Raw genomic sequence first — 14,034 nt, 5'->3', positions numbered from 1 at the left:
AATCAATGGCAAGACCAACTGGGAACCAAAGCTCATTCATTTGGTACGGCGGCGGCATCTCGCTCTGTCAGCCGGGGTTTGTGGATTCCGTGAGGTTGAAAGCCCTAGAACATCACTGCAAGGTCAGCTGCTTCTTGGCCTCTCTCCTATTCTAAGACCCCAGAGACATTTGCCACTTGCCCCCTTTGGACTATTCAGCCGGTCAAAGTTGTAAAAAATGTGCGCTCAATCCAAAAGCGCGTGTATCTATTTGTTGGGCAAGAAGCCATTTCCCTGTGGCCCCGTATTTTTCTGGAATAGGGCAAATGCTGCTCGAAATGTCATAGCACTTTGAAAACCCTATTTTAAATATACATATATGTATATAACCATCATATTATATATAGATAGATACATACATGTATACATATATATATGATTAAAATGTTGTTTACTTATGTACAGCAAGATCCCCCAGAAGACAGATGGGATTCTGGATGATCAATAAGCAGTGAAGTGACTGAAGTTTATAACTAACATGCCTGTAAGTGTGTGGGCTATTACTGACAAATCGCGTGACCTTGGCACTCTGTAAAAATGTTTTGGGAGGATGCAATAACGCAAGTCAAGCACTGAGCATCGTGCCTGACACGTCATGAGTGCTCGATCAAAGTTAATTTTTGTTATTGTCGTCATTATTTTCATGAGCAACAGCATCGCTGCCGTTACCATGAAACCAGCAAGGTGCTGGGTTTAAGGACGTAAAGTCTACTTGAGAAGAGAAAATATACACATGAGCAAAGTAAAGAAGCAACACTCCTGGGATCTGGCAGCTCTGGGTGCTGCGTAAGTATCTCCTTCAATACAATTACATGAGGCAGGTTACAGGCAAGTACAGTTCTCTCTCACTTTAACTGTCCAAAGATCTTTGTCTCTCTAAACAATGAAGTCCTGGAAGGCAGAACCTACATGCTATGGATCTATGTACTCACCCAACTTTCCTTCCCTAGATAAGAACAATATAAGACCTAGAGGAGTTAATCAATTCATGTTTGTTGAATAAATGAGTGAGAAAGAGAGTTATATGTTAGTGACCATGCAGTAGAGACAAAATTGTAGTATTCACTGGCCTATGCAAAACCAGATACTTACTGAGCACTATCTATGGGCTAAGTCCTGCATTCAGTGCTGTGAGTGCCCTGAGTATCTCTAGAACCTGGCCTGTGCCCCTAAGAAGCCCCCGACGGCTGGCATAGGCAGGTTTTCTGAGAAGATTGTACAAGCTGGTACAGGAGAAAATGAGTCAACACTTAGCAGTCTAGTCTCCTTCCAGATGATGTGGAATAATGAGGACCTCTCTTCCTGGTCCCATCCTTGACCCACCCAGGCCTGTCCCTCTCCACCTCTACGTTAACACCCCCAAAATGTCCCCTAAAGACCAAATATGGGCACCATGAGCCACTCAAAAAATGGAGCCCTGAAAAGCAATTGTGAAGTATTCTAAATATTCCCTTTTCTCCTTTCCTCTTTTCTAAATTGTCTTTTCAGGCATGTACTCTTCCATCAAAGTATTAAAACGAGCAGTTGCAATCACATAGAACACCCGCAGGAATCATTTGCCACATATGACATGTAGAACATCACACATATGGCAAGTGACTATTGTGGGTATGTTAGAAAAGCAAATAGAAATGGGTATATACACACACATATTACTTGTACATATGTGTATATTATGTGTGTATATGCGCATGTGTGTATATGTATACGTATGTATATATCTTCCAGTGAAATTGATTCTAAGATGGAAAAGTCAGCAGGTCATTCTTGCCACGCTTTCCCAGGCTTAAGCCCATGGAGTTTGCTCCCTCAGAAGGGAGGTCTGGTACTACTGGAACGTGATGCCGTTTTTATTTCACTAAGCCCCTCCCTTAAGATAAGACAAGAATATTCTTCCTGGACTGAGGCATCAGTAATAGTGCCCCATCAGGGAGAAAGAAGCACGCTGAGCGTGAGCTCCAGCAATCCAGGACAAGCTGTTCCTCACATCCTTCCAATATGCGCTTCCCAGGACTACTCAGGCTGGGAGTTACGGCTGCTCTGCCTCTGTCCCACTGAGACAGAACTGCACATCTTTTAATTTTCTAATATGCCAATGACACTTTACATGGCAGATGCACTACAGTAAAAGCTGGCTTTTACTTTCATTTATGCACATACGTTAGAGAAACTTTCCAAGGAAGCATAAGCTTAATCAGAGATGCTGATGAATAGGTACTGAATTTAAACAATACAGCAGGAGTCAGGCCCTTAATGTATTAAAGAACTGTACTTTTTGAGGCTCCTACCAAACTTCCCACACTTGAAATCAGTTACATAAATTTCCTTGGGACAGAAACTCTGCATAATTGACCTCCTACTTGGGGAAAGAGCTCAATAATTGAAATGCCTGACAACAAACAAAAGAACAGAATCTAGCCTTTTCTTTGGTCTCCTAGGGTTCTCCTAAGGCACAGGACAATTTATTTGGGGCTTCTTGCACACAATGTCAAGCCTAATAGAAAATAGACATCAGGTGAAAATGAAATTTAATGAACAATCTTCTTGTGAGGGCTGGTAGATTCCTCTGGGGTGTCTATCCAATCCATGAGCCTCCTCTTGTATGACCACTGCAATCCCCAATAAGAAGCAGGCCCTGAAACCAAATTGCTTCCATGTAAATCAACTTTCCCTACCAAGCCACTGTTGACTGCACCGGGGGGGACACCTGACACAAACAGGGTGACTGCAGTCTTTCTCCCTAGACCTCAGCACTGACACTGAAAGCCAAGAGGCAGCCTCTCCCGGTCATGTGAACTGACAGGTAATGGAACCCCCCCACTGATCTTATGTGGTCGACACTCACTAGCTTTGGTCTGCCCACAGACCACTCCCACCTTTCTGTATAACGACTCTCACTTAGTCTGTGTGTGAATACCATCTCCAGAGTTTGTCTCCACCCTCTCCCAGGTCAGGGATCATCATGTGATCCAGGCCTGACCAATTAGAGGATGTGCTCTCCTGGACTTCAGGGATTGGTTTGGGCATGGGCCCATGACACAGGCTGGTGGAGAAGAGCCAATCAGGAGTGAGATAAATCAATATTTTTTTAAGAAACAAAACGAAACAACAGAATGTATAGTTTCCAAGGAAAAAGGAGGAGAGAATAACTGCCTGGCCATTTGAGGACCTTCTTTCGTGCTAAATCCAATAAGTTAGTCTGCCCTTGAAGGATTTGTTCATTCATTTGAAAAAGTACTAATTGCCCACTCTATATGTGTGACGCAGTAGTGTGAATCCCAGAAATAAAGGCAAGCGTGTAAGTGTGTGTGCGCCCCTTTGTGCTGCAGAACCACGGAAGGGAAGCTGTGAAAGAATGTTGCCCTGGTAGCCTGCCTGGGTTCTGTAGACCTAGAGGTTACATTGATCCCCTCTGCAAAGATATCCTTATTCTTTCGTTTCTGCCCCAGTAAGCTCACAGATCAGTGAGAACTATGGGAACCAAAACACATAAAGACAACCTAATAAGCAGTTTAGCAAAAGGATCTGTGACCAAAAGAAGAGGTCTATAAAAAGGAAGGGTCCAGCCTTCCTGGAAATAAACCCCAACCCATGGCTAAGGGAAACGAAGAGCAAACAGAGGAAGAAAGAGTACAAGGAACCAGAAACCTTCCCACCAGGAAACGGGGGTGGGGGTGAGCAGCCAGCCGAGGACATCATGTTTAAATAACACAGTAATTATTAGCTCAGCTTCCCTACCTCCAAAGCGAGCTCTCCGTGATGCTCCCCAGGTTATAGTCATAGAGCTTTGTCAAAATGAGAATCACCTGAAGGCAAAAGAAGAAATCCTGGTTAGTTTCAAACAATGACAATCTCATAGAACTGAAAGGGCCCAAGGGAGGGCTTAGAATTCCTTTAATGGGCGCTTCACATAATTGAATGAGTTGTTGCAGCATCCCCTTACACAGATTGGGGAAGGGTTTGCCTGTGCCTTCCCTTAAACGGCTCAAGCCTGATGCCCTCCCTAACCTTCTCCCTCTCAGCCGGCAGCAAGACTTACCTGCCCATCCAGGCATTTCTTATCCTGGTGGGCTTAACACTTTCAGGAAAGCTAGCAGAGCTATCAGATATGTGTCCTGCAAGGCAGCCACTGAGCAGGTGGCTGGGAGAGAGGAAGGTCAATGACACAGGTCCCAGCCCTCCTTGCTGTACCAGACGGGGGCAGGTAACAGCCTCTCTGAGCCTCAACATGCTTTCTCTCAAAAAGGGTGGCTGTGAGGGCTTAAATTAGGTCATAAATGCAAATTACGCTTCAATTAGCATGGGGTTCTTAAATGCTAGCTCTTTCTCTTTCTTCTCCTCTGTGGGTTTGGCTTTATTTCTTCTGATCTCCCAATTTCTGGGAAAGCCACTGGACGGAAGCAACAAGGACTAAAGTAACAGCATTTTAACAGGCACAGATCTCTGTCTTACGGGGTCCTGAAGCTTACAGAATTTAGGGAGCCATTCATAAGAAACAAGATATAAAATTATGAGTTCCAATCTCCGCACCCTGGGAAGGGGGCTATGCAATTAAGGGACTTGGAAACCTAAGCTCCATTCACTTCTCGGCAAATCTTCCCTGAGTTTAACCTGCTGCTCTTTTCAACCTCACTCAGAGGAAGCTAAACTATTTAGCTCATTCTTCTAGAATTCAACTCCTATGAACCATTTACTAGGAGCCCAGGATTTTGCCTGATGCCCAAAGGGAACATACCTACAGATGAGGCCTGGTGGTCTGGGATCCACTGAAACTCATGACCTGGCTCCGCCGCATTAAGTGAAGCACAGGAGTGCCATGACGCTTGGGAAAATACAACAGAGCAGTGTGTTTCTAACCATGGATGGTCTCAGCCCTTATTTGCTCTCCTCACATAATGAAAAGAACCTAATAGCTCTGCTTTGTTTTCTGCTGAGGTTCCTATTTCTCTCCTCATACTCATAACCTAGAACATTCGGCCCAGTCCTGCTGTTTCCAACTCAGCAGAAAAATGGTGACATCAACTTCCTGGATTTTCTCTGAAGGCCAAGGGCTCAGTTCTAGCCACAGTGAGCACAGAACAGTCTAACCTCGAATTCCAAGGCAGAAAGATGCCAAGAAGTGCTGAATCCTTCCAAGTGCTACTCTGCTAGCACAGGGCTTGCTTTACTGAAGAGCAGATTCTGATCACTTCTTTCACAGCAAGCAAACTGGAACTCCATGACCTTAGGTTTGCTCCAAGTTCAAGGGAACGAAGGACCACGGTCACCCCGAGACAGGCAGAAATCTGAGGACCTGTGCTCTAAGGCCACCCATCTCCTTAACCGCTGCACAGGCCTCCTTCAAAGATCTGTTCAAAACGTACTTCTTTAGCAAAACGTAAGCACATGTGAGGCTCTGGGCACCGCATGGGCACGTCAGATGGCAGGCCTGCGGTGGGGGCATATGCTTAACAGATCCGTGTGCCAATTAAGTCGCTTGAAGTGCTAAATTTCAATCACCGCCATCCCAGGAACGCTGATCAGCGGCAGCGGGGTGGCTGTTTGAAGACACAGAGTGATGTCACTGCTCCACCTCGATGTGATTTTGCCGAATAGCCTTATAAATCCCCCACCAAGAAAATGGATGTGTGGGCGTAAAGCATTTCTAGGCGGTTGCTCTCCTGCTGCAAGTAAACTAAATAATGAAGTTCAGCTGGTCACAAACTGCCCCTCCCATCCATCGGAGGAGGGAATTCACTGGAGCCCCAGAGAAGGAACCTTTTTAACCCAGCATGTAACTGTGTGGAACCCCTCACACACACACAGAAGGTGTTTAAGCAATTCACAGGCAGGCGGGCAGGGAGGTACAAATCCACTCCCTGACTCTTCTTGCTGGGCTAGTAAAACGAAAATGCCAGCGATACCCTCAGGCAGTTTGTCAATACTGCACCAGATGAGGTGTCATTTATGGCATTCAAGGCATATCTGCTTGGATCAATCTAATCTTTGTTTTCAGAAAGAGAGCAAGAAAGAAGGGAGAACTGCTGACCTTTAGTTATGTTTTCAATCGATTATTTGAAGCTTTTCCTCTTTTTTTCCCTTTCCTGTCTATATGCATTATTTACCACCTTACTTCGGGATGGTGACCGTCATTATATTAGGTCGGATTTGCTGTTGTTTGTTTTTCTGCTCTGGTTAATTAGCAATACTGTTCTACAGAATTAGCATCTGTTAAAGGGCCACAGCCAAAACGACCACCATTAGATGAGAAAAAGAGGTAAACGCAATTGTCTGCCTAGTCTGGTTCTACTACCATTTTTGTGTATTTTTCAAACAAACAAACAAAAAATCACTGGAACTTACTGATCAAGTGAAATGTTATAAGTACTTAAAAAATATATAAATCGTCATTTATTTTTATTCATTTGGTTATCAATTTTCACGTATAGATTTAATTCCGAGTCCAAGTGTACAGCATTTAATTGTAAATCCAATCAATGAGAACAAGGCTGTTCTGATAAATACTTTCACACAAAATGGAATATCTGTGAACATCTTTTTTTCCTATATCTTGTTCTCATGATATAGTACCAAAATATCCTTGATTCAAAACAATAAGTGGTGACCATATGGTAATACCTTTTTTAGGTTCCTCTTTAAATCTTAGGATACTTTCTTTAAATAGCTATAATCTAAATATCTATGACTAGACAACCTCTACCTACATTGTGTCAGTACCTCAGTGCCCACTTATTTCTGGGACTTTCCACAGTGACATGTCTAAGGATCCCCCAACCAGTCTAGGAGCTGCTGTCACCGCAAGTCATCAGTCCTGTTCTTCTGCTGGGGCTCCTTCCTGCCATATCCACTGCTCATAAAGCTTCTGGGCGGGTGGGGGGGGAGGGCGAGGAGGAACTTCATTTTCTCCATACTTATAAAGAGGCTGTTGAAGCCTATCCACCAAGCTGCTGTTTTCAAATCACTCATTCCTTGGAGGATGTGAAGGCACCAGAAACTGTGCCAGGCTCTGTGCAGGGATAAATGAGGGTCTTCAAGGGAATGAAGCTTCCTTTGTGGCTTCCTCCTCAGCAATGAGCTCAACAAACTATTACCTCTTTTTCCAGAGTCTCCGAAAGCTCCCACTGAATAATTCCACCAATTCCAGCCTCTCACCTGCCCCTCTGTATATAGGTTTTAAGAAACCATCACATAAAGAAAATGTAGTATTCCTAGTGCCATTTGCAGCAACATGGATGGCCTAGAGATTATCATACTAAGTGAAGTAAGTCAGAAAGACAAGTACCCTATGATATCACTTACAACCGGAATCTAGCATATGACACAAATGAACTTATCTATGAAACAGAAACAGTCTCACAGACATGGAGAACAAACTTGTGGCTGCCAAGGGGAAGGCAGGGGTGGGGAGAGATGGATTGGGAGTTTAGGAGTAGTAGATGAAAACTATTATATATAGAATGGATAAATAAGGTCCTACTGCATAGCACAGGGAACTACATTCAATATCCTGTGATAAACCATAAGGGAAAAGAGTATCAAAAAGAAATACAGTATATGTGTGTGTGTGTGTGTGTGTGTGTATAACTGAATCACTTTGCTGTACAGTAGAAATTAAAACAACATTGTAAATCAACTATCCTTCAATAAAATAAATTTTTAAAAAAGGAAAATGTAGTACAGTAGTCCACACAATGGAATATTATTCAGCCATAAAAAATGAAATCCTGCCATGTGTGCCAACACAGATGAAACTGGAGGGCATTTTGTTGGCAAAATAAGCCAGATAAAGAAATATAAATACTGTATCATTTATATGCAGAATCTAAAACAAACAAAAAATGATCTCATAGAAACAGAATAGAATGGTGGTGGTTAGGGGCTGCAAGGAGCGGGGAAGTGAGATGTAGGTCAGAGGGCACAAACCTTCAGTTTTAAGTTCTGAGGATCTATTGTATGGCATGGTGACCATAGTTAATAGTACAATATTATATATTCAAAACTTTCTGAGAGTAGATCTTAAGCATTCTCACCAAAAAAGAGAGAGAGAGAGATCTTGATCTTAGCAATCATTACACAATGTATATTTATATTAAAGCATCTCGTTGTGCACTCTAAATACATTCAGTTTGACTTGCCAAGTATTCCTCAACAAAGTTGGGGGAAAAAAATCACAATGGACCCTGGGAAAGGAAGATGCCAATTCACTCCTCCCCTCTGCTAACCCCAACTTCTTTCTGCTCTCAGTTACCCAGCAAAAGCATAGAGACAGAGACACTAGTACAGCTGTCCTTGGTATCCACGGGGGATTGGTTCCAGGACCCCCTGTGGATACCAAAATCCATGGATGTTCAAATCCCTTATACAAAATGGCATAGTATTTGTATATAAACTATGAACATCCTCTCATGTACTTTAAATCATCTCTAAATTACTTACAATACCTAACACAATGTAAGCGCTATGTAAATAGTCATCACCGCGTGGCAAATTCAAGATTTGTTTTTGGAAAATTCTAGATTTTTTTCCAATTATTTTTGATCAGTGGATGATTGAATTCAGGGATGCAGAACCTATGGATACGGAGGGGATACTGTACCTGGATGACTACCAGTCATTTTAGTGTAAAATAGCAAAAACCAGTAAAAATGAGTATCAAAATGGCAGGGCAAGCCTTATATCCGGGTCTGGATTAGAATGAATGAATACAGCAGGCAGCAGGCTAAGTTAACATATCAGAAGTCTCCATTATGCCAAGTATTGGGACAGGTTACACCTTAGAATGTGACAGCAGGTGGTTTTTTTAACATAAAAATATAACTGAGAAATGAAACTCCAAACATATAAGGAACGCCTAAAACACCTTCCTAGAAACCTGATTCTACACAGTATACCTTTAAAAATGTCTCTAAATTGATTACTAGACTGCAACAAACCAAAGTTTACTCTATCCTTCCCAAGTAGTAGCACAGGAATCCTCCATTTATTTTCCTAAGGAAAGAACATAGTGTTTTCATCCTTTGCTAACTTAAAGCATGCGCCCCAGAGGAAGGAGGATGGAAGGTGGGGTGGGGGAGTCAATGCAGTTCCCCTTCCTTCATCCCCTAAGAAGGAATGTGCATATCCTCCCTGGAGTGGCCTCTCCTAATTACTTTGCTTGTGAGTAGCAACCTGGTTGGCAGCAGCGGACTAATGAAAATCTTTTCTGAAGGAGTTTGCAGAGCAAGCTTCCTATTCTTCTTAAACTATGAATTTCGGGTAGCTCTGGGAGAACTAGTGGACATTCAGGGAGATCTGAGTTCCACTGGGACATCTGGCCTGGCCACTGGCCTTCAACTCATCCCTCCTTCATCTCAGGGAAATCTTAGAAAAGTAGGACATGTCTCCTCATTTTTCAATTATTAACGATTTTCATTCTTTTTTTTCTCACTCTGTGCCCAAATGTGGAGGGAAACAAAAGCGTGGCCCTGGGCTTCTTAACAGTGATCACTTTGGCTACAAGATCCTAAAGTCTTTTCATTCCTAAGGGTCTATAGCTCCAAATCCTGAATAATGAAGAGGGTGACACGGGTCCCAGTCTATGAAACGACATTTTTTTTTGTAATGCTCTCAGTCATCAGTGATTCAGGGGGGGCGTGGGCAGGTGGTTCCATCCTCGTAAAGCTCGGGGTGGCTCCACAGAACTCAACCCTGCCAGGGCTCGTAAGCCCTCTCTCCTGAAGTGGGCCATAGTCAAGCTTGCACGAGCATTAGCATAACCACATGGAAGATGTTAGGTTCAGGGGCTGCAGCTGGCCACCCACATCCTTCCCCCACCAGCTTTCTGAAGGCCCTGGTGTCCCCTCATTGCCCAGTCTTGAGTGTCCCCTCTCTGCTCACTGCACCAGCTTGCCAGAGACATTAGGTTGGATGTTTATAAAGATGTGGATGGAAGTGAATATGGAGACAGAATAATAAGGGCCCTGAAGAGATGTGGAACAATCTTTCATGGGGATCAAAGGGTTGGATAAGATAGAAGAGGGGTATTCAACAGCCAGAAAGTTGTTTTGTTTTTGGTTGTTTTCTTTGCACTCCAGTTTTAGGGAAATGAAGAAAACTCACAACAGTGGTTTCCCTATAATATGCATGTTCCAGATTGGGTCTTTGGTTCAGAAAGCCTTATTCAACTTTCCAACTTAAACAGAGGTTCTCATTCTTTTAAGGAGCCATGAATTCTTTAAGAATCTGATCTAATAAAATTGTGAGCATAAAACAATGAATATAATGTTAATGATTTCACTGATCTCCTGAATCCTACGGGGGTCATGAATCCAAGGATAAGAACCTTCTGTAATTCCCAGAAAACGGGAGCTTTGTTAAGAAGAAAGAACTTTCAGCTCTAAAATTCCACACATTTAATTCAATCAACATTTATTGTGTCTTCTTAAGAAGCAGGAATAAAAAAATATGTGCTATCAGGACACAAAGGAAAAATGAGACTCAGTACCAGTTCCTGGACACTCACAGTCTAGTGGAGAGGCAGAGCTGTACAAAGATGGTTACAAAATAAGGAAGAAAAAGGTATGTGGCAGGAGAAAAGTGTTTATAATCTTGTAGAGAGCAAGAAAGAAAAACATCCTCAGCAAGAGCTTCTTACAAAAGGAGGCATTCAAGATAAATCCCGAAGGATGTGTGTGACTCGGATGGACTTGAGAGGCTATAGAGATGATACTCTAAGGGAAGGGAGAATGAGGACAGGCATCCAGAGATGTGAAAGCTCACAGAGCAACAAAGAGAGCAGGTCCCCAGATCGAGCTCAAGCTTAGATTATGGGCAGTGCTGTAGTAGGAACTAGTCGAGGCCCCCCCATTATGTTAGCCCTTATTCTTTCCACCCATTCAACCGGTCTCCTACAGATGTTTTTTCCTCCTCTTTCTTGCTTAATTGAACTCTGAAAATGATTGCCCCCTAGTTAAAGCTGTACTATACACCTGACGTTTACTTCTCCAAGACAAAACTCCCTAACATTCCTTTCCTTTGTGAGAATTCTTCATTCCAGAAAGAAGGTCACAGAACGATAACCTCGAGGACTACTGGAACCTGTTCCGGAACCACCTGATGCCAGCCCTAATGATCTCAATGTCTCCAGGAGAAAAGAGGAATGCAAGACATCAGCCCTGAGCCTTATCTGGAGCCCTATTTTCCACCCTGAAACTATAAGACCCCTTCTTATTTCCCAGGAAGAGGGACACAGTCTTGAGGGCGTTAGCCTGCTGTGGCCCCCTTTGCCTGGCAAAGCAATAGAGCTACTCTCTTCTGCTCCTCCAAAGCTGTCTCCGCGTTTCTGTTAGGCACCGGTGAACAGAGGCTGGGTTTTCGGCAACAGCAGAAACACACAAATATCAGAATAGAGAGATACATTTGGCTCTCCTGTGAAGGGCCTTAATATTAGGATGGCAGTGTGCTTTGCTGAAAAGAACAAAGGCTTTGCAATCAGCAGGAGACCAGATTTTGACTCTCGGTTTAGCCACCATATCTGTTCGTATGTCTTTAGCTTGAGAAATGGAGTATTAAAAATGACTCAAATAATAACAGATGTGCTATCATGTAACAAGAGGTCCAGAGTTGATGGGGTTCCACGACTAAGTTAGCCTAACAGTGTCATCAAGGACCCAAGGGATACACATATATCCTCTCTGACAATGTCAACACAGGGTGCTACCTGCCCTCGTGTTAGCAAGGAGGCTGTGACACTTCTTTGCAGCACCTGCAGACACAGCGACTTCCAGCAAAGAAAAAAAGAGCCTCTAGTGTATATGTATGATTTTGTTTTGTTTTTTTTTTTAATTAGAAAGGAAACCCTTTCCCAAAAGCCCTACCTACAAAATCTCTGCAATTTCAATGACCAGGATTCAGCCACATGCCCACACAGCATGTGCAATAAAAACTGAGAAAACAAGGGGGGCTCTGCTAGCACAGAAAAACTGGGGAGTGGCCACTGCAGTTAGTATCTGCCACTGCTTCACCTTGGATAAAGCCCTTAAATACTGAATTGACTTCTCTTATTTAAATAAATAAATAAATATCAGTAAAATGAGAAGATAATGTTATCTTTCTTTTTTATCTTGTAGAGTTTTGGGAAGCAAACACAGTAGGAAGTGGGAAAACTCTCTGTAAATGTTAAAATACTGTGCAAATGTAAGCAGCTGCTATTATTAATAACATCTAGCATTTCGTGGATACCTACTTTGTATGCCAGACGAATTTCATTATTAAGGGCATTTCAAGTACTTACATGATTTTTTTTTTTTTCCTGATGAGAAAATCAAAGCTAAGTAACTTACAGTACTCAGCTAGTAAGTGGGGGACAAGTTTAACTCACATTAGATACAGACTCTTATCCACTGTGCTTAACTCTCCCCATGGTATACTGCGTAATATGGGTACGATTGTTGCTAGAGGTGAGGCAGAGCCACTGAAGGAGCCTCACTTTACATTCAGTTCAATAGTATTGAAGTCCTGTTACCTATCAGACAAGGTACTGATCACAAACTCATCCCTTTTTCTGCCTTCTTCCAGAAATTCCTGGAATATTTTTTCCTTATAATGGACAAAACTTGAGTTTTCTCTTTATACTGACCTCAGATCAATGACATTTTTATTTGTCATTTAAAAAATTTTTTTTTTTAATTGTTGAACCCTGGTGAAATCCTTTTTTGAGGAGCTGATCCTTCTACTTAACTCACAACAGAATTTGGCTGTCCCGGAATTAGGAGTTCCTGACAATGAATGTGCACACATCTAACTGCAAATTTCAACAGACTGTTTTATTATATCAACATTTTCAGGAGATTTACGTGAATGTATAATTGTGCTCCATTTGAGTTATCAAAGGGCAGAGAAATCAATAATTGCTAAACTAGATTATGAAGCCCCAGAGGGAAACTGAAAGGTTGATATGATGCAGCCACACGTGCACTTGAAGTCATCAGACGGAAGTAATCCAGCACATACAAACACAAGTTGAAATGAAAAACCAGTAGAGGGCTTCCCTGGAGGCTCAGTGGTTCAGAGTCCGCCTGCCGATGCAGGGGACACGGGTTCATGCCCCGGTCTGGGAAGATCCCACATGCCGCGGAGCGGCTGGACCAGTGAGCCATGGCCGCTGAGCCTGCGCTCCGCAACGGGAGAGGCCACAACAGTGAGAGGCCCGCGTACCGCAAAAAAAAAAAAAAAAAAAAAAACAGTAGAAAGAGTGGGATGAATTTGGGGTACAGGGCCAGCTAGAAAGCAGTTAGTAGATCTTTGCCTCTGGAAAGTCCTTAATCCCCAAATGGCCTTCATGTTTTGTAGAAGCCCGCACATAATTTAATGTAATGTTTATTCATATGATATCCTCTGCATGACACTGAAATGGTGTGAGTTAAACAGCCACTGGATGCCCCCCCCCACCACCACCACCAGGGAACTTAAAAGACAAGACAGTCAACAGAGACGGAGACACAAACAGGGCATGCAGATAACCTAATCAACACTAGACACAGGGCAAACTGCAGCATACAGAAGAGCCTTTATGGAAGTGGAAGGTTTTTTAGTAAAATTTGCTATGCCCTTCCTCTGAGTCTGTTTCCCTGTAGAGGTCATTTGCAGCTAATATATAAGGCTGGCCCAGGAGCTGTGGGACACTGTCCCAGCAGTTTGCACATGAGGAAAACTAGCTCTCACTGGAAGCAACGCACATCTCTTGCCACCTGTCTGCTGAAAGTCAAGTTCTTTCTTGTTAGTAACAAGTAAAGAAATGCTTTAAATAAAAAGCTATTACGCTCTAATCCTAGAGCCAAGTCATTATATCTAGCAAACAAATCCAAGCTTGTCAAACCCACCAGACCTAAGTTGCTTTTGGATGCAAATCCTGAATATAGAACCTTTCATCATCACCTTGCTCTTCAGTTCCCCAAGGTGAGGGATGCTACCAACTCAGAAAAAAATAAAAAGTACTCTCTCCAAAATCTAGTTATC

At 42.9% G+C, this 14,034-nt stretch overlaps 1 protein-coding gene across 3 annotated transcripts in view; it reads right to left on the bottom strand.

Moving 5' to 3' along the window:
* SORCS1 (sortilin related VPS10 domain containing receptor 1) overlaps positions 1 to 14,034 on the bottom strand; it is a gene marked incomplete at its 5' end in the record, with an annotated part of 555,414 nt that overhangs the window by 361,897 nt on the left and 179,483 nt on the right. For all 3 annotated transcript variants that reach the window (XM_082855012.1, XM_082855013.1, XM_082855011.1), the window contains one exon: positions 3,778 to 3,845. In XM_082855012.1, the coding sequence (XP_082711138.1) occupies positions 3,778 to 3,845 (68 nt within the window). The remainder of the gene's footprint in view (positions 1 to 3,777; positions 3,846 to 14,034) is intronic.

The sequence above is a fragment of the Leucopleurus acutus genome (genome assembly GCF_964270905.1).
Source record: "Leucopleurus acutus genome assembly, chromosome: 14".
Taxonomy (NCBI): domain Eukaryota; kingdom Metazoa; phylum Chordata; class Mammalia; order Artiodactyla; family Delphinidae; genus Leucopleurus; species Leucopleurus acutus.
This window is presented reverse-complemented; position numbering and strand designations above follow the sequence as displayed.